Source organism: Lissotriton helveticus, chromosome 5_2, assembly GCF_964261635.1.
Source record: "Lissotriton helveticus chromosome 5_2, aLisHel1.1, whole genome shotgun sequence".
NCBI classification, from domain to species: Eukaryota; Metazoa; Chordata; class Amphibia; order Caudata; family Salamandridae; genus Lissotriton; species Lissotriton helveticus.
The window spans coordinates 3405010-3426052 of NC_136066.1; the positions used below are offsets into that span (position 1 = coordinate 3405010).

The following is a 21043-nucleotide window of genomic DNA, read 5'->3' on the forward strand; positions in this document are numbered from 1 at the left end:
TTAACTGGCGATCAGCAGCAAAGCATGCCTCCGACATCGCCGCTCTGATCCTGAGCCAAAAATCTGACATAGCAATCATAACCGAATCATGGCTTAATGAATCATTGTCACCTTACCTAGATTTATTGGTCCCTTCAAATTGTAGTATTGTAAAGCTTGACAGACAATGAAACCAAGGGGGCGAGGCATTGCTTGCATCTACCGCTCAGACCTCCTCGTCACTGACCTTCACGCTGACCCCACCGACTCCTACGAATATCTTGCACTCTCCATATGTAACAACGCTGCCCAGTTGTGCAAACTGCACATCTTCTACCACCCCCAGCCAAGAACGACACCTTCGTCGACCACCTCATGGAAATCATTACAGCTAAGGTCTCTCCCCACTCCAATGACATTTTCTTTGGAGAATTAAATCTCCACTGCAATAACCTCAATGACCCTCAGGTTAACGCCCTCAGAGTTCCTTGCTGACCAATCACTTACTGTAACCTGCACATTACAAACTCACACGAATGGCGCATCACTGGATTGGAGCATTGCTAATGTGGAGAAGTGTGGCTCAATGGTTAGAGCGGCAGACCCTGATGCAGAGGTCTAGCCCGGGACCAGGGTTCAATTCCCCGCCTCGGCGGGTCTTGGGCTCAAAATTCCACGGACCTGATCATTCTCGCATCGGTGCCTATTCCAATCATGGGTCCCACTCTGCAACTCTGGGCAATAGCTTGCTTAATCTCCACAACGGCCCCCACAACGCTAAGGATGCCTGGCCTCCACCCTGGGGGTGCCCAGGAGTGGACACCTCACAGGGAAAGCCAGGATGGGTTCCACAGCGGTATTCGTACAAGCGTCTTGAGACCCTTGGGGGTGAGTAGTGCGCTATACAAGTATCAATTTACATTTTACATTTTTTTTTTACTAAGGCAACGGTGGTCAGGCTTAACTCAATAGATCCATGCGACTTGTCTGACTACCATGCTATTACCTTCCTATTGCCTGGCACCCACAAGACAGGGCCAACGCAATCTGTGAAACCGAAACTCTGGCTCAGGGACACAAAGAGCCTAGACCTTGAGACGCTGGCTGCACGTTGTGAGAATGACCTCCTCCCCCTCCAAAACGACCTTACAGAACACTACAACTCGACTGTATCTGACATAATTGATGATCTTGCCCCGCTAAAGCTAAAAAGATCCAGAGTTAAAGACAAAAACCCCTGGTTCAACGTATCCCTCAACAATGAAAGGAGAACCCTCCGGCTAACAGACAGAACCTAGAGACAGCACCCCTCGGCCTCCCAACTAAAACGTCTCTGACAGACCAGAAATGCTTACATCAGGAACATCCTCAAATCAAAAAAAGAGTTCTTTAGATCGGAACTGGAAAACGCCAAGAACAGACCTCTTAAGCTCTTTGGAATGGTCAAACACCAATCTAACCAAGTGCACTATGTAAGAAAGTGGCTCTGTATAGACTGGAACAAAATAAGGTACAGTGTGCACGGAGTCCACAGTCCATAGAGGTTTTGCAGAGGCTAAAGTTAGATGTAACCTTACTCTCTACAGTGGTAGCTTGGTCAAGCACTAAGGCAGTATCAGAGGACAGTGTAAAGCATTTGATGTACACACTCAGTCAGCAAAAGGTCTCACACACTCAAGAACTGAACTCTAGGCTAATTGTTTTGTATCAAAAGATAAAGTTGTTTTATTTTAGAACCAACAAGGTATCAAAATAAACTTTCTCATAATGAGTTACTTTAGTTTAAATACTTTTCAAATAGGCAATAGACTTTTGAATACAATAGCTACAGCTGTTGCAATAGTCAACACAATTTCAAACACAATGCAACATTGTGCTCAATTGGAATTTCTAGTTAAATGCAATTAGTTACTTTATGGATTACTTTTCTAACCGCAGGACTGGATCCTAGATTCAGTCCTGGGACATCTCCTGTAAACAGTTGAGTAAAAGCGTTTTGGTTACAGTAGTGATTTTTAAGGAATATTATTGTATTTTAAAAGTAGACACTTGAAATCTTTTTCAGTAAAAACCCAGCAATGTTATCCTATGAAGGAAATTCAAGTCACCGGTAAGTACAGTTATAATTACTTTTCAGGGTCAGTGCTGGGCTGAAAGATCCAGCACTGGGTTCTCTCCTGATAACAGGTGAGTAAATCGGAATTCGTTGTTTGGCTGATTTTGGATGAATATTTCAAAGTTTCAAAACTCCACACACAAAAGAATTTCCAAGTGAAACCAGTCAATGTTACCCTATGGAAGAAAAGTGAGTTATCTGCTTTCGGGTAAGTACTCGACTGGCAGAGTAAAGGTTCTGGGCATAGACTCAGGGGTCTCCCAGGGTAGGATAGGTACAGTTGTTACACCCTCAGCAGCACAGGGGCAGCTGGGTGCAGAGAGAGTAGGCCCAAAGTTTTCCTATGGAGGATAGGGAGCCTTCGGTTGGTGGCTGCTAGCAGGCAGGCCACGCGGCTGTGGGAGCTGAGCTCCTGGTCACTTACACAGGACAAGTGGGGAAGTAGGGTAGGGTAGTTGCTGCACTTCCAGGGGCACTCTGGCAGCTGGGTGCAGGGTGCTATTGAGCCGTCGGGCGCTCAGTGTTATTCAATGGGAGACTTTAAAAATGAACAAAAGCTTCAGGCTCGGGGACGGAGATTCTTCAAGTGCGACCACCACTTCAAGAGGTAAGTTGGGATTGTGTAGGATAGGTAGACACCCAGATGTTGGGCACAGGCAGATGTGGGGCACAGGGTGCAGGGGTGTCTTTTGGTGTCAGGAAATCTTACCCTCAGCTGGTCGTGGTTGGGGGCCTCACTGGTTGTGAGTCTGCAGGTGTCGTCTGGTTCGTCGAGGAGGGTCTTTGGGCACTGGATTCCAGGTCACGGTCGCCGGGGGGACGTCCTCGTGGTCTTTGTTCACCCAGGCACAGGCCGGGCTCGGCGGTTGCAGAGTGTGCTGGCTTTGCGTTCCTGGCTGGCACCAGGGGTGTTGCTGTTTGAGCAGAACACCTGCTCATGGGAGTCCCAGTCTTTTAGATGATCAAGGCAGGCAGGTCCTCCGGGGTTTTCGAGGTTGCTGTCCGCAGGAGACGCTGGGGTTAAGCAGGAGCAGGTTCAAGGATCAACAGGCCTGTAGGGTTCTGGGGCCAAGTCAGTTGGTGTTGTCCTCTTGTTAGCAGCTGCATGGCAGGTCTTCTTGTTTCTTGTTTCAAGTCGGGATCTGAGGAAGGAAGGTTCAGGGTGCCCCTAAATACTATATTTAGGGTGGTTACAGGTAGGGCAAGGGCAGGGACCAATGGGTCCCTGTCATGGGGCGAGTACACCCCCTATACTGCTCCTCTCCTGTGGGAGGGGGGCAGGAGCCTGTCTTTGATTGGGCAGGGCTCCCTATCTTCAAGATGGCCGGAGCCCGAAGTTGTGCTTCACCTCGCTTCTCCCAAATGAAGGGGGGGAGTTGGCTTAGGCTGGCACACCCCCTTTCCTCACTTAGGGGTTCCAGCCGTTCTTCCCATCAGAGTGGGGGTCAGAACCGGTGGGGGCCAGTTGCTGAGTACAGCCACCGGCCTGGAGGAGCTCACAAAAGCCGACATGCCTTTGAAGCTTCCCCTGCCCATCCTGGGGGAGGAGGCTTGGCACCTCGACCCAGAATGTGCATTGTTTCAAGCCCCCGAGAGCGGCAGGCTCTCGACCCAGGGGTCCGGAAACATGTCTGTTGGTGGCAGCCTCGGTAGCCATGCCGTCAGGACACTGGGAGTTGGTTAGGTTTCAGGGGGCACCTCCAAGATGCCCTCTGTCGTGCATTCTACATTAAATCCCACATTGGCATCAGTGCGGGTTTAATGTGCTGAGAAGTTTGGCACCAAACTTGTCAGTCTTCAGTGAAGCCATTATGGTGCTGTGGAGTTTGTAATGACGACCTCCCAGCACCATATACTCTAATGGCATCACTGCACTTACAGTGCCCAGGAATGGCCCTGGGTACTGTAGGGGCACAGGGCTCATGCACCTGTGCCCACACCACTAGCATAGGGCACCCAGCTAGAGGGGTGATTGAAGTATGCCAGTGCAGTGTGTTTGTGGGCATGGCACACAGGGATATGTGCCATGTCGACTCTTTGTTTAGTTCTGCACCAAGACACTCAGTCTGCAAAGTCTGTGTGTGTGTGTCAGGGTACAGGGCCCCTAAGGGTGGCAAAATAAGTGCTGCAGCCCTTAGGGGTCTTCTCAGGTCACAGTGCCCTGGGTACCTAAGTACCATTTACCAGGGGCTGACCTGTGGCCAGAGATGTCAATTGGGTTTAGGCTTCAATGCAGAAGGAACACAGGCCCTGGGTACCTGATTGGCAGGAGCCTAGGGCACACTCAGTCAAAGCACATCAGCAATTCAGCAAAAAGTGGGGGCATACCATGCAAGAAAGATGGCACTTTCTCACACACTTGCCCAACTTCAAGTTATATGATGACCATTCCATCTCGAACATTCTATCCTCCTTAAATCCGAATAACCACTTTAATGACTCACTCCCCTCCAGCTGCGTGGCCGCGACCTCCCAATTTATCATTCCCATTTGGACTACAATAATCAACGCTTCCCTACTACAAAGGGTCCATACCTGACTCTCTAAAAGCCGGTCAAGTTGTCCCCAACTTTAAAAAAAAACACTTTTTCCTTCATCATGGACATTACATCTTTCCAGGGTGGGTGCATTTTCAGATTCAGATTTTTTTTACCATGCCCCAATGTCCCCCTGAATACTCACAACTTGAATCCTGGTTCAGGAACATTGTTTCCACCTTTGCTCCAATCTTCACCTGGATGGCTACATTTGAATCTCTTAGATGAACACTGGTCATGGGGGTCCGCCATCTGACACCCATTTCCATTTTATTTCACTTGTAAAGCGCGTAAATCACCCAAAGGTCTCAGAGCGCTGGCAGCTGACAAGGGTCCTAAAATTCAGTAGATTCAGGGGGGCGGGGGCTCGATAAGCTAGAGATTGAAAAGGCAGGTTTTTAGTAGTTTTCGGAATTTGACATGATCTGGCTCTTCTCTCAGTGGGGTGGGGAGGGAATTCCATGCTTCTGGGGCGGTTTTGCTGAAAGCTCCGTCTCCGTTTCTAACTGTTCGAACTCTGGGAACGGAGAGGAACGTAGTGTCCTGTTTGGGATATGAGCTTTGAGTTTCTGTTCAAGATAAGCAGGTCCATGTCCATTTACTGCCTTATGGACTAAGCAGCAGAGCTTGAACTTTATATGCTTTTGTACGGGGAGCCAGTGCAGTGATCTGAGACATGCTGCTGAGGGGGTGCGCGGAGGTAGATCTAGTACCAGCCTCGCGGCTGTGTTTTGAAGGACCTGTAATCGGTTCCGTAGTGTTTGGTTGATGGCCGAGAACAGGGCGTTCCCATAGTCCATCCTGTTGACAACAAGTCCCTGGACTAGGGGCATGCGTGCTGAGAGAGGGATCCATTTAAAGATCTTCCTCAGGCTACGCATCTGGCCATAGCTGCTTCCCACTGTTTTTTTTATGTGTTCAGACATGGTAAGCTTGTTGTCTAGAATTACTCCCAGGTTCCTGACATATGGCTTAGGGATGGGGCAGGCGCCAAGGGAGTCAGGCCACCAGTCCGATGACCAGATCTGGTCAGCTTTGCCAAAGAGCATGACTTCGGTCTTCCCTGCGTTCATCATCAGGTAATTTCTAGTCATCCATTCTTGTATATTAGTCATACAGTTTTTGAACCTATTTTTAACGTCATCATGGTTTTGGCTGATGGTGACGAGGATTTGAGTGTCGTCAGCATAGGATATAGTCCCAAAACCATTTTCTCTGATGATCTTGGCCAAGGGGGAAACATAAACGTTAAAAAGGGTCGGGCTTAGAATAGATCCCTGTGGAACACCTTTATCATTCTTGTAGGAGATAGAGGTGTGGGGGCCTAGTTGGACCCTGGATCGCCTGTTTCCAAGGTAACTTGATATCCATTTGAGAGCGTTACCTTCGACACCAATCTCAGCAAGACGCTCTAACAGAACACGATGCGAGATGATAGCTGTACACGATGGTCGCGGATGCGTGCCTATGGTATGGATGAGTGATGTCCACTTGTGTTGGGCCTTTGCTGAGCTGCGGCCCTCCGTAAAGTGACTGCAGTTGTACAGTAATACTATTTAACATGCCTGCGACTCATGAGAATCCACAAATATCTTACTTAAAGATGATATTCTGGGGTTTGGTGGCCCCTAAGTTACATCACTGACACCCCTTCCAGCGTGTGTAGCGCATCAGCAGCCGGAGCTTCTTGGCTCCCAGATCCATTAACCATGTGTGGTGTCTGAAGCTGCTTCCCCTGGAACGGTTTCTTCTAAAACGTGAATGTGCAGCACTGTGTGGTCGCCCAGAAGAGCTGCATGAAAGAGAGAAGACAAAAAATAAGAAAATAAATGAATGAATTGTTCAAAATGTGTTCATGACCTGCCCTCAAGGGCATGGATGCTGGAGCCTGTCTGGATATAGTTCATCAGAGTCTCCAAATTAAATCTTGGGTTCATGATTTGCAAAGTGTGTTTGCAGAAAGGCGGCCGTGAATCGAGGCGTTTCTCGTTCCCTCTCCAGTGAAAGGTTCCTCATTGACCTCCGGGCAGTGAAGTTTAAGCAGTGCCGGGGAGCATTATATTTTTATAAAACCCTCCTGACCCTCTGGTTTGTTATTCGGTTGCGTCATTCCTGTGGGCTTGCATGAGGAAGAGGAAAGGGATAGTCTGTAGGATACCGAGTCTGTGAAAATAATACTTCAAGCACACCGAGCATGCACATGAAATGGAATTATTTCCTTTTAATATTTCTTATGTATTTTCGTCTCTATCCTAGAGTTGTGATGAAATATTTTTATTAAAGATAGAAATTTGAAATAATTGTAATGACTTATTGATATGTGCTTTTATGACCTTTTAACATGATCGAATAAAGACGAATTGATTGATTGATTGACCTCCGGGCAGTCTGACAGACAGTGCTAATGTTGGATGAGTCGTCTTTGAACCCACTGTTACAGCTTCTATGATTTCCATCTCTGCATTACAGGTGGACTGTACACTGGGGAAGTCCTGGTGTGGGACACCAGTCGGACGGACGACTCTTTGCTGTGGCGGACCGGACTCACAGGGGACACGCACACAGATCCCGTCTGCCAGGTAAGTGATCAGAGTCACAAAGGTGGGAAGAGCATTGCAAGCTTTTTCTGGTCTTCCAGTCTGGTGCTCAAGGGTGTCTGCTCTAAAGCAGTTCGTAGGTAGGGACTCCCTTCTTTAACCTGCTCCTCGGCTTCTCCAGGCGGCCTCAGCCGACACTGTGAATCCCTCCTCACTCTCTGGTTCTGGGCTTTGTGTTGGCAGGTCGACTGGCAGCAGGACGGGGCACGGAGTCAGCGTTTCCATGTGCGGAGCGGGTCCACGGATGGAAAGATTCTGGTCTGGCAGATGGCAGGAGAGGGCGTGCTTGCCTTGTCTCATGGATTTGCCTTGGTTGCTCAGCAAATGCCCCGCAACACCCACGTAAAGAAGGTGAGTCGTAATTCATCCACATTTCGTGAAATAGTGAGGAGCGAGAGAACATAGAAAACTTTGTTACCATCTCACCAACCTCCTGTTGGAGCAGCACTGATTGCAGCTGGTAGCTCAACCACAATTAAGACAGCAATCTGTAACACCAGTAGGAACTGGAAGTGTCTGGTGTCAGGACCTCAGGGAGGAGGACTGAAGTGTATTCCTCAGTGTCTAGGAGGACAGACAGTCAGTCTTCTGCAGAGGCCTCTGTGTCTAGGAGGACATACAGTCAGTCTTCTGCAGAGGCCTCTGTGTCTAGGAGGACATACAGTCAGTCTTCTGCAGAGGCCTCTGTGTCTAGGAGGACATACAGTCAGTCTTCTGCAGAGGCCTCAGTGTCTGGGAGGACATACAGTCAGTCTTCTGCAGAGGCCTCTGTGTCTAGGAGGACATACAGTCAGTCTTCTGCAGAGGCCTCAGTGTCTAGGAGGACAGACAGTCAGTCTTCTGCAGAGGCCTCTGTGTCTAGGAGGACATACAGTCAGTCTTCTGCAGAGGCCTCTGTGTCTAGGAGGACCTACAGTCAGTCTTCTGCAGAGGCCTCTGTGTCTAGGAGGACATACAGTCAGTCTTCTGCAGAGGCCTCTGTGTCTAGGAGGACAGACAGTCAGTCTTCTGCAGAGGCCTCTGTGTCTAGGAGGACCTACAGTCAGTCTTCTGCAGAGGCCTCTGTGTCTAGGAGGACATACAGTCAGTCTTCTGCAGAGGCCTCAGTGTCTAGGAGGACATACAGTCAGTCTTCTGCAGAGGCCTCTGTGTCTAGGAGGACATACAGTCAGTCTTCTGCAGAGGCCTCTGTGTCTAGGAGGACCTACAGTCAGTCTTCTGCAGAGGCCTCTGTGTCTAGGAGGACATACAGTCAGTCTTCTGCAGAGGCCTCTGTGTCTAGGAGGACATACAGTCAGTCTTCTGCAGAGGCCTCTGTGTCTAGGAGGACCTACAGTCAGTCTTCTGCAGAGGCCTCTGTGTCTAGGAGGACATACAGTCTGTCTTCTGCAGAGGCCTCAGTGTCTAGGAGGACATACAGTCAGTCTTCTGCAGAGGCCTCAGTGTCTAGGAGGACATACAGTCAGTCTTCTGCAGAGGCCTCTTTGTCTAGGAGGACCTACAGTCAGTCTTCTGCAGAGGCCTCAGTGTCTAGGAGGACATACAGTCAGTCTTCTGCAGAGGCCTCAGTGTCTAGGAGGACCTACAGTCAGTCTTCTGCAGAGGCCTCTGTGTCTAGGAGGACATACAGTCAGTCTTCTGCAGAGGCCTCAGTGTCTAGGAGGACCTACAGTCAGTCTTCTGCAGAGGCCTCTGTGTCTAGGAGGACATACAGTCAGTCTTCTGCAGAGGCCTCTGTGTCTAGGAGGACCTACAGTCAGTCTTCTGCAGATGCCTCTTGTTCAGGAGGACATACAGTCAGTCTTCTGCAGAGGCCTCTGTGTCTAGGAGGACATACAGTCAGTCTTCTGCAGAGGCCTCAGTGTCTAGGAGGACATACAGTCAGTCTTCTGCAGAGGCCTCTTGTTCAGGAATGATTAAGGTCGTCTTCCCACTCTTTACTTTAACTCCTAGTCTTCTGGTGCTAGTCTTGTGTGCAGTGGTAACTTGGCCACTGTCCAAGAGTGGCACCAACCTCTCGGTTATTCTATATTTCACCCTCCAGGGCAACAATATGAGTGTTCTGCTCCTCAATCTGAGGTTATTGGAAATATCGGGTGCAAAACCAACAGGTTTAGTAATGTTATCGAACAGGGGAGCTAGTGACCGCGCTCTCTGGGCGCTTGCTTTCCCACTAACTACTACTCCTGAATATTCATCAAATTGGTACATCTTGATAGTAGTAAATTTAATCTGCAATAGGGAAATTCAGTGAATAAGGATTTGGGAATTACGTTTGGAAAAATAACATTATACTTTTGCACCTTGCACTTATCTGTGCAATTTTGTTGTGAATCGTCCCTATAACAGAATTGATCGTCCGTGCCAATCTTGCGGCTTGTCACCCCTAGATCCGCTGTTCCCACATCAGGTAACCTGCAGCCTTCAGCTCTGAACAGTAGGATTCTCACTCGTTTAGGTATTTTGTAATTTGAGTGTTAAACAGTTTGGATATTCTAACCATATGCCATTCTTTTTCCCTCCTTTCCCCAGCACGGCCGAGGGGACACAGCAGTAGGTGTGACCTCCCTCTCATTCTCACACTTTGACCCCAGCTTGTTTGTGGTCGGGGTGGAAGGCGGCTATCTGCTGAAATGTTCTTCCATGGTGGAGAAGACGGCTCTTACCAGTGCTGCCTGCTCCATCCCACTGAAGGCCCCAGCGCAGTTCACCTTCTCCCCCCACGGGGGCCCCGTCTACTGTGTCGATTGCTCACCATTCCACAGGTAAGTGGTGTTGGCAGGATGGTGCAAATAGCAGGTTGGGGAAACACTTGGGTATGTAAGAGTGCTTAATTTCTTAAAGTGCGGGCCATGCATGTATTGCAGGCCCTAGAAATGTACAAAACTGTTAGAACAAATACTTCAGGACGCAGTGAGAACAGTGAACAAGTGTCAGTACTGGAAGGTAGATTAGGCACTAACTAGTTCTTGGTGTAAGAGGGTGAACATACATTTTGGTGTGAAAGCTGCAGAATGAATGCTGGCTGAATCATGTCTTTGATGCACGTCTTGTTCTAACCTTTCAGATGTAGTTGATTGCTCAGGCAGACCCCATCAATGCTGAGTCTGTATTCTTTTCTTCAGCCCACCACATATGCTTGTGTTTTTACAACTGCCTGTGATCATGAATAAACAAAATACATAACAAAATTATGTGTACATGATAAAATAACATTCCTAAATCGCTGCATATGTTGAATAACCATGGCCATCTTTTAAACCGATCAAGGATGAGTATAGACCTGACGCGCCCAGACCTCTGAAAGATGAGAGTACAGCCCTCGCAGCACCCAAATAATCAAGGACCGGAGTATGTAACTGGTGGCGCCCAAATCTCCATCAAACTGAGGTACATTCCTGGTGCAACCCCGACCTCTCAAGGATATGAGCATGTTCGTGTCTGGTGTTACCCTGACCTCTCAAGGATATGAGCATGTTCTCGTCTGGTGTTATACACACCGCTCAAGGATATGAGAATGTTCGCATCTGGCGTTACCCACACCGATCAAGGATATGAGCATGTTCGTGTCTGGTGTTACCCACACCTCTCAAGGATATGAGCATGTTCGCGTCTGGTGTTACCCACACCTCTCAAGGATATGAGCATGTTCGTGTCTGGTGTTACCCACACCTCTCAAGGATATGAGCATGTTCTCGTCTGGTGTTACCCACACCTCTCAACGATATGAGCATGTTCTCGTCTGGTGTTACCCACACCTCTCAACGATATGAGCATGTTCGTGTCTGGTGTTACCCACACCTCTCAAGGATATGAGCATGTTCTTATCTGGTGTTATACATACCGCTCAAGGATATGAGCATGTTCCAGTCTGGTGTTACCCACACCGCTCAAGGATATGAGCATGTTTGTGTCTGGTGTTACCCACACCGCTCAAGGATATGAGCATGTTCGTATCTGGTGTTACCCACACCGCTCAAGGATATGAGCATGTTCGTATCTGGTGTTACCCACACCGCTCAAGGATATGAGCAGGTTCTTGTCCGGTGTTACCCACACCGCTCAAGGATATGAGCATGTTTGTGTCTGGTGTTACCCACACCACTCAAGGATATGAGCATGTTCTCGTCTGGTGTTACCCACACCGCTCAAGGATATGAGCATGTTCGCATCTGGCGTTACCCACACCGATCAAGGATATGAGCAGGTTCTTGTCCGGTGTTACCCACACCGCTCAAGGATATGAGCATGTTTGTGTCTGGTGTTACCCCCACCGCTCAAGGATATGAGCATGTTCTTGTCCGGTGTTACCCACACCGCTCAAGAATATGAGCAGGTTCTTGTCTGGTGTTACCCACACCGCTCAAGGATATGAGCATGTTCTTGTCCGGTGTTACCCACACCGCTCAAGGATATGAGCATGTTTGTGTCTGGTGTTACCCACACCGCTCAAGGATATGAGCATGTTTGTGTCTGGTGTTACCCCCACCGCTCAAGGATATGAGCATGTTCTTGTCCGGTGTTACCCACACCGCTCAAGAATATGAGCAGGTTCTCGTCTGGTGTTACCCACACCGCTCAAGGATATGAGCATGTTCTTGTCCGGTGTTACCCACACCGATCAAGGATATGAGCAGGTTCTCGTCTGGTGTTACCCACACCGATCAAGGATATGAGCATGTTCTCGTCTTGTGTTACCCACACCACTCAAGGATATGAGCATGTTCTCGTCTGGTGTTACCCACACCGCTCAAGGATATGAGCATGTTCGCGTCTTGTGTTACCCACACCACTCAAGGATATGAGCATGTTCTCGTCTGGTGTTACCCACACCGCTCAAGGATATGAGCATGTTCGCGTCTTGTGTTACCCACACCACTCAAGGATATGAGCATGTTCTTGTCCGGTGTTACCCACACCGCTCAAGAATATGAGCAGGTTCTCGTCTGGTGTTACCCACACCGCTCAAGGATATGAGCATGTTCTTGTCCGGTGTTACCCACACCGATCAAGGATATGAGCAGGTTCTCGTCTGGTGTTACCCACACCGATCAAGGATATGAGCATGTTCTCGTCTTGTGTTACCCACACCACTCAAGGATATGAGCATGTTCTCGTCTGGTGTTACCCACACCGCTCAAGGATATGAGCATGTTCGCGTCTTGTGTTACCCACACCACTCAAGGATATGAGCATGTTCTCGTCTGGTGTTACCCACACCGCTCAAGGATATGAGCATGTTCGCGTCTTGTGTTACCCACACCGCTTAAGGATATGAGCATGTTCGCGTCTTGTGTTACCCACACCTCTCAAGGATATGAGCATGTTCTCATCTGGTGTTACCCACACCGCTCAAGGATATGAGCAGGTTCTCGTCTGGTGTTACCCACACCGATCAAGGATATGAGCAGGTTCTCATCTGGTGTTACCCACACCACTCAAGGATATGAGCATGTTCGCGTCTTGTGTTACCCACACCACTCAAGGATATGAGCATGTTCGCGTCTGGTGTTACCCACACTGCTCAAGGATATGAGCATGTTCTCATCTGGTGTTACCCACATCGCTCAAGGATATGAGCATGTTCGCGTCTTGTGTTAACCACACCACTCAAGGATATGAGCATGTTCGCGTCTGGTGTTACCCACACTGCTCAAGGATATGAGCATGTTCTTTTCTGGCGTTACCCACACCTCTCAAGAATATGAGCATGTTCGCGTCTTGTGTTACACTGACCTCTCAAGGTTATGAGAATGTTCTAGACTGGTGTTACCCTGACCTCTCAAGGATTGGAGCATGTTCTTATCTTATCTTATCTTAGGTGCAATTTATAAAGCGCACTGACACCGAAGCTTCCTGGTGCTGATAGACAGCAAATGAGGGGGAGCACAGAGGCGAAGTTCTAGCTAAGGGTGGGGAAAAGATGAGTTTTTAACAGTTTTCCGAAGTTCAGGAAGGAAAGGGATGATTCGATTGAGAGAGGAAGGAGGTTCCAAAGGACAGGAGCTAGGTAGGAAAGACGGCGACCGCCGAATTTCTTAGTTTTGTTTTTAGGGGTGACTAACAAATCACGGTGGGCTGAACGGAGGTTACGTGTTGGGCAGTGAGGGCGAATGAGAGATTTGAGGAACGTGGGGCCAGGACAGTGAAGGGCCTTAAAAGTGAGGCAAGCCACCTTAAAGGCGGCCCTTCGGTCGACTGGAAGCCAATGGAGGCTGATGAGCAGAGGCTTGGCAGATTGCCATCTGGGGGTTCCATGAATCAGACGGGCAGCTTGATTCTGAACAACTTGGAGACGTTGCATCAGGAATTGTGGGAGACCGTGATAGATGGCGTTAGAAAAATCCAGGCGGGAAAGTACCAGTGAAATGACAGTTTGGGTAAGTGCTGCAGGGGGAAGGAAGTGACGAACTTTGCGGATCCTCCGAAGTTGGTGCATGCAAGAGGAGACCACCGCTCCAACTTGAGCCTTGAGGGAGAGTTCGGCGTCAATGATTACGCCCAGGCTCTTTACTGTTTTAGCTGGGGTAGGGGGGGAGCCAAACTCCGGAGGCCAGAACTGCGGGCCCCAGTAGGTGTGACTGAGTCCAGGAAGGAGGAGCTCGGTTTTACCGGGGTTCAACTTCAGTTGGTTCTGGTTCATCCAGAGTTGGATGTGGATCATGGCTCCGTGGAAGGTTTTAATGGCGTGTGGTGAGTTGAGAGAAAAAATGATTTGTAGATCGTCTGCATAATTATAAGTGACGATGTCCCATTTCAAAAGAGACTGAATCAGTGGCCGAAGGTATAAATTAAATAAGAGCGGGGAGAGGGAGGAGCCCTGGGGGACTCCGCAGGACGTGGGAGTTTTTTTGGCAGTGTAAGGGCCCAGGCGAACCGCCTGTGTTCTTCCCGTAAGGAAGGATTTGACCCACTCAAGAGCAATGCCCTGGATGCCTGCCTGCTCGACACGGCGGAGAAGGATGTTATGATCCACCGTGTCGAATGCGGCCGACAGATCCAGTAGGACGAGGGCTTGGGGGATACCTGCGTCCGCATTGCTCCTGAGTGTGTCAAGGACTGCCACAATGACGGCCTCTGTGGAATGGGCAGGTCTGAAGCCGGCCTGGGTCGGCTCGAGGTAGCAGAAGGATTCTATAAAGCTTGATAGGCATCGGGTAACATGTGCCTCCATGAGTTTGGAAAAGTATGGGAGGAGGGAGATGGGGCGATAATTTGACGGCTCCGTCATGTCAGCACCGTTTTTTTTTTTTGGGGGTACCAGGATGGCCTCCTTAAAGGAGATGGGACAAATGCCGCTGCTGAGGGATCTGTTAAGTAAGAGTACGATACAATCTGGCAAATTAAGACAAATGCTCCGCAGGACAGACGGTGGACAACAGTCGTTCAGAGAGCCAGATTTCCCACGAGTGGCTAGTTCCGCTAAGGAGGTGGAATCTAGAGCAGGAAAGGTGGTAAAGATCGAGGGTTTGTTGGAGGAGTTATCCGGTAGTGGTGATTGGGGAAGGGGAGGGATGGATTTTTTGATTGTTATAATTTTTTCTAGGAAGAAGGAGTTCAGGGTGTCACAGGCCTCCTGAGTGGGGGTCTGGGCTGGGAGGGTTCTGTCATCTGTAGTTAGCTCATTCAGGACTCTGAACACCTCCTTGGATTTGTCGGCTGCCGAGGAAATCCTGTTGGAAAAATGTTCGCGTCTTGTGTTACCCACACCGCTCAAGGATATGAGCATGTTCTCGTCTTGTGTTACCCATACCGCTCAAGGATATGAGCATGTTCTCGTCTGGTGTTACCCACACCGCTCAAGGATATGAGCATGTTCTCGTCTGGTGTTACCCACACCGCTCAAGGATATGAGCATGTTCTCGTCTGGTGTTACCCACAACGCTCAAGGATATGAGCATGTTCTCGTCTGGTGTTACCCACAACGCTCAAGGATATGAGCATGTTCTCGTCTGGTGTTACCCACACCTCTCAAGGATATGAGTATGGACCTAGCAGCACACAAACCTCTCAAGAGCAGGTGGCAACTGACAGTGAAGAGCACTGTTCGAGGCTGTTAGCACACTACAACCGTCTCAGAAGCCGACAGTGAAGAGCACTGTTCGAGGCTGTTAGCACACCACAACCGTCTCAGAAGCTGACAGTGAAGAGCACTGTTCGAGGCTGTTAGTACACCACAACCGTCTCATAAGCCGACAGTGAAGAGCACTGTTCGAGGCTGTTAGCACACTACAAACATCTCAGAAGCCGGCAGTGAAGAGCACTGTTCGAGGCTGTTTGAACACCACAACCATCTCAGAAGCTGACAGTGAAGAGCACTGTTCGAGGCTGTTAGCGCACCACAACCGTCTCAGAAGCAGACAGTGAAGAGCACTGTTCGAGGCTGTTAGCGCACCACAACCGTCTCAGAAGCAGACAGTGAAGAGCACTGTTCGAGGCTGTTAGCACACCACAACCGTCTCAGAAGCCGACAGTGAAGAGCACTGTTCGAGGCTGTTAGCACACTACAACCGTCTCAGAAGCCGGTAGTGAAGAGCACTGTTCGAGGCTGTTAGCACACTACAACCGTCTCAGAAGCCGGTAGTGAAGAGCACTGTTCGAGGCTGTTAGCACACTACAACCGTCTCAGAAGCCGGTAGTGAAGAGCACTGTTCGAGGCTGTTAGCGCGCCACAACCGTCTCAGAAGCCGGCAGTGAAGAGCACTGTTCGAGGCTGTTGGCTTCTGAGACGGTTGTAGTTAATGCACCAGTCCAGTTTTACCATCTGTCTTCCTTGACTCTATACTTTAGTCCACATTCACTTTTTCTGTCTCTCAACACACTTTCAAACCTGTCCCTAACAACTACTTGACTGCATTCTCCAATTCCCCAAAGTTATGGCCTATGCAGAGCCTCCTACTTTCTTTTCAAGTCCATTTTCCTGATTCCCACTGCTCACTCCCAGTTTCTGTCTCCGAACTGGCACCTTTCGATCTTTTCTGAAATCGTGTGAACCACGTCTAGACCCTGGCAATCTTTCCACCCCCAGCCATATCATCCACGCCTTTCTTCCACATCAAGTTCCTTGAAGGAGCAGTTCCACTGTAGCTGTACACCTACATACCATCAACACCTTTGACTAGTGGCCTGGCAATTCAGATTCTGCCTGTGCCTCAGCATCAGAATGACAACATCGCATGTCTTAAGTGACTCCCAGCAAATCAAGAGACAAAGGAGTCCCTCATCTCCTGGTCTCCTTACCACTTGGCCGACATCAACAGAATTGATTATCAAGTTGTACTCTACCCCCGCGCCGCCTGCATGTTTCACTCCAAAACTGGCTGTTAACTTTATTGGCCAATTAAACACAGTACTCCCATATTCACTTGTCCAAATCCCACTCTCCCTTATGCATAGGATTTCCCTTTTTATTACATGAGGTTTTGATCTTATTCTGCCTGTAGGGCAGAAGAAGGACTCCTTGACTACACAGTATGCGGATGCAGCCTCGTACATACTTATTAGTCCAGTTAAGACGTGTGGGGCGTTCAGTACAGAGGCTCTAGAACAGAAGGAAGTTAAATGATCACTTCTGCCACCTTTGATTGGACTTGTAGTTGTGTGGAGGGTAGTAGTACTAAAGCCAGGAAGGACATCGCCTACAGCAGTGTGTTGCTGCGCTCCAGCCTTTAATTCAACCCTGACCCTGAAGGGTCTGGATTCTTGTACTTTTCTTCAATATTGCTGAAGTTTATAATTCTTCATTTTCACTTTTATTGTATTCATAATGGGATAGTTCATGATGGTTGCTGTGTTTTCATACAGTGCCCCTGCCTTCCTCTGTTCCTCAGTCTGGGTGCTGGCATCGTGACCCTTGAATTGGTGGTGGCTGTTTGGGGAGACAGTCCCCTCCAGCCACGGCCACTGAATCTGTCTTCCGCCCTCCGCCCTTTCGAAAGCTTCCTCTTGCCAGCTGTAGGACGGTATCTACCAATGGTTGAGCCACATTGCACCCACCCTGTTGAGTCCTGGGGATGGGGGTTATGGGTGCAATGTTCCATTGGATGCCTCTTTTACTTCAGGTCAGCTTGAGCACAAAGATTGGGCATCCGTTTTGTAGACTGACTGGCCACGCCCCTGCAGTGCTTTGGTATTTGAGAGTAAGAGCTGTGTTTGCAGCAGCCCAGGTTCAGGTTACCACAGAACAATCCTCTCCTCAGCCCTATTATTGTTTTCACAGTCATCCTATCTTTTCTCCACAGGAACCTGTTCCTGAGTGCTGGCACCGACGGACATGCACACGTGTACTCCATGCTCCAGGCCCAGCCCCTCCGCTCTCTTCCAGTGTCTTCCAAGTACCTGTTTGGTGCGCGTTGGTCTCCAGTACGACCTTTGCTCTTTGCTGCTGTTTCTGGGGAAGGTGAGTTCTTTTTGCTCTAAAACAGTGTAAATGGTCTGACGGAGGCTAAGGACTCCACCATAGTCTTCTGAAGGAGAGGCGTTGTCACAGTCTAACCTTGACACAGTGGCCGCAGCTGTGCACTAATGCAGTGTAAGTGGCCTGATGTAGACTAGGGATGTCCCATGTTCCTCGGGAGGGTAGGCGTAGGGCGATACAGGAACCTACGTAGAGACGTAGGCACGATGGTCACAGCTGTCCTGCGACCTGTGGTAAAGCCAGATTGAAGTCAGCCAGAGGTGAACGTGCAGGAAGGCGTAGGTCTGCACCCGACATCAGGTGCAAGAGCTTAGATCTGTACGGTCTGAAGAAGAGCACGCGGATAAGATGACGCTGAGATTCCTCCGGGGGTAGGAGGTGAAGACATTTAGACTCTGTGCGGTCTGAAGAAGATCACGCGGATAAGATGACGCTGGCATTCCTCCTGGGATAGGAGATGATATTCAGATATTGTTCTGCTTTTAGTGCAAGACATCACATGGTAAGTCTCATCAGGGAGACTCAGGAGACACAGATCTATATCACTGAAAGCATGGAGAATGTAGGAAATGTATAGCCTTCATACAGAGAAGCTGTGGACGAACTAAGTAGCCGGATTAAGAATAAATTGGGAGATGCAATGAGTTCTGGGGATATGAGCTCCAAGACATCAGGAGAACCAGTCGCTGCAGTGTTGTAGCAAGCTGGGCCTTGGGCAGACCTGATGGGCGTGGGGGTCTTTCGGTAGGAAATGGCCAGACTCACTGGATTCAGCAGTCTCTGTCTATAGGGGATGGCCTGCTGATCTGTAGGGATATGGGGATACCTAGTAGGCTTGGCAGTCATCTACAGCAAACTAGCAGGCTGGACAGGGGTGGTGGTGGTCGGAATCGCCAGGAACTAAAGGAGACTGAATTGGCCTTGTCATCACCACCAGGCACCAGGAGAAATATGGGCTAGCTGAGTGTGCCAGTGGTAACCATCTGCAGGTATGTGGGCAGGCTCACGGAGTCTGGTGGCCACCACTTTCAGGAACATGGGGCAGGATCAATGTGTCATCCGTGCGTGTGTAAAATGTGACATTTATAAATGCTTGAAGTGCTTGCTTTATTGCGGAATTTCATTCTTTCCCTGTAGGAGAAGTTCTACTGTATGATCTTGGAAAAAGTTCTCAGAAACCGGCGGCTGTGATCAAGCAAACCTCTGATGGTCAGCCGGTGCACTGCCTGGAATTCAACCTGAAGCAAACGCATCTGCTGGCTGCAGGCGATGCTACCGGGGTCCTGAAGATCTGGCAGCTGAGCTCTGAATTCACAGAACAGGGACCAAGAGAAGTGGACCAGTTGGAACTACTAGCAAACGAGGCTATGGACTGACGCGGTTCAACCACTGAAAGGGAACCTCTGCAGTGCCATTCTGCTTTCAGTCAATCTGACTCTACTGAAAGGTAAACACAGTCGGTTCTCTTTTGAGTCAGTGGAACTCTGCTGAAAGGTAACCTCACTGTGCTGCACTGACGGTTCTCTTCTGAGTCAACCAGACTCTTCTAACCAGTAGACTCACTGTCCAGCACTTGGAGGTCTCCCTTGAGTCAATGCAGCTCTAGCGAAAGATTAACTCGCTGTTCAACACTAAGTGTTCCTGTGAGTGAATGGGACTCTTCAGAGAGGTAAACTCATTGTGCGGCGCTGAGTCATCTATGAGTCGGTGGAACTCTACTGAAAGTTAAACTCACTGCGGAGCACTTAGTGAGTCAACAGGACTCTACTGAAAGTAAACTCACTGCGTAGCACTTAGTGAGTCAACAGGACTCTTCAGAAAGGTAAACTCTGTGTACGATGCTGAGAGTTTTCCTTTGAATTCAGCAAGATTCTAACAAAAAGAGGTTTTTTTCTGCAACAGTGACAGTGCTGCTACTTCTTCTCCTTTGCAATAACGAGTCGCTACTGAAAAGTAAACTGATTGTGCGGGGGTGTGCGGTGCTGCCAGTTCTTCACTGAGTAGACAAAGAGTCTCAACAGAAATAAACATCTCTCATGTCAGACTCCTCTGAGGGAACAGGAAGACCACTTTGAACCTCTGCATTTGGTGGCACTAGGTCTTCTGAGTGGACAAGCCTCCTCTAAAAGGTCTTGGAGGAGGGATGGCGTCCCTACAGAATAGTGAACTTGGGTTGTAACACGGTCACTCATTCCAGGTCTCCATGGAGTGACCGTGTTGTCAGTGTACGGAAACGGTATGTCTGCTGGGCTGGAAGGGATGTGGCGGAGTCTGTCGTGGTCATGGTGTATCAAGGGTGCAGACCTTTTTGAGCATCTCCTGGGATTTCCTTGTACGTTATTCATTCCACATGGTGGCTTTGCTCACACAAGGCACGTGCTCCAGAATGTTCGATGCTTGGAATCATCACTATCTCTGAATTTTAAGCAGCCTAAAGATGTAAGTGTGTTCCTGTAACTCCGCAGGAACCTGTACCTCAAATAAAATGCACTGACCTTACCCAGCAGATGAAGTCCTTTGTTTCCTCTACTACATCCAGTAGAGGCCTCTTCAATGTATGAGCTGTTTAGTTTCCAAGTCGAGGCTGTCAGTGGTTGTTGCATGCTAATGTTATTCTGGAGACCTGATCAATTCTTCTAGACCCAGTTGGTGGGAACAGTTTCCCAAACCTCTTGAATAACAGCTTGGCAGCCAGCTATCGCAGGACCTGCTCCTCCCATGCAGCCCGTTTACTCCCCTCCCCGCCCTCCTCATCTTCTGCTCCTTCCATTGGTCGGATGTGCCTGAACCTGGCCTCGTCCTGTTGATTTCTGCTAGCCTCAGGGCTACACTCCATGTTGGTTTTCATCAATGTTATGTGTTTCCTCCAGATGGTCGGTTTGGCAGGGGCCTGAATTCACTGTCTCGCTCAGGCAAACCTCTGAGCTGTACCTTCATGCCCCTTCAGCTGCAGGGTCCCCGAAGAGCCCCTTCCACCACACATCCCTTGAGACAGCGGACATCACCCATGTGGACGGAGCCCGCAGTACTGCTGGCGGTGCTGTCGAGGAGAGCGCACCCCAGTTCATTAACCCCTGTTCCAAATGATGTGGGTAGTTTAGGGGCACACACTGAAGGGTTGCTGAATTTGTCCCACGCTGAAAAGCCTGCGGCGCGGGCACAGTTTCAGGGTGTGTTAAAATTGGACATGAACACAAGTAGCAAGCTCTGCCTCACATACTGGTTCTTTCAGGTTGTGTTCAAGCTCCACTGATACTGATACATTCGTTGTCAAAGTAGATCCACCCTGCAATCCCAGAAAGTCACCCATGGTAGGCATAAGAGAGAGAAGTGGTGTTTGCAGACAGAAGCCTGATGCTGGGGAAAAGCTCTTCCTTCACAATACCCTTAGCTTGTG

General features: G+C 49.3%; 1 protein-coding gene across 1 annotated transcript in view; it reads left to right on the forward strand.

The window, feature by feature from the left end:
• Nucleotides 1–20150, forward strand: part of DYNC2I2 (dynein 2 intermediate chain 2) — a 94426-nt gene extending 74276 nt beyond the window's left edge. Inside the window, exons 6-10 of the mRNA XM_078646601.1 lie at nucleotides 7102–7211; nucleotides 7413–7580; nucleotides 9762–9994; nucleotides 17471–17628; nucleotides 18784–20150. Coding sequence (XP_078502727.1) covers nucleotides 7102–7211; nucleotides 7413–7580; nucleotides 9762–9994; nucleotides 17471–17628; nucleotides 18784–19022 — 908 coding nt within the window. The 3' untranslated portion in view covers nucleotides 19023–20150. The remainder of the gene's footprint in view (nucleotides 1–7101; nucleotides 7212–7412; nucleotides 7581–9761; nucleotides 9995–17470; nucleotides 17629–18783) is intronic.
• The last annotated feature ends 893 nt before the right edge of the window (nucleotides 20151–21043 follow it).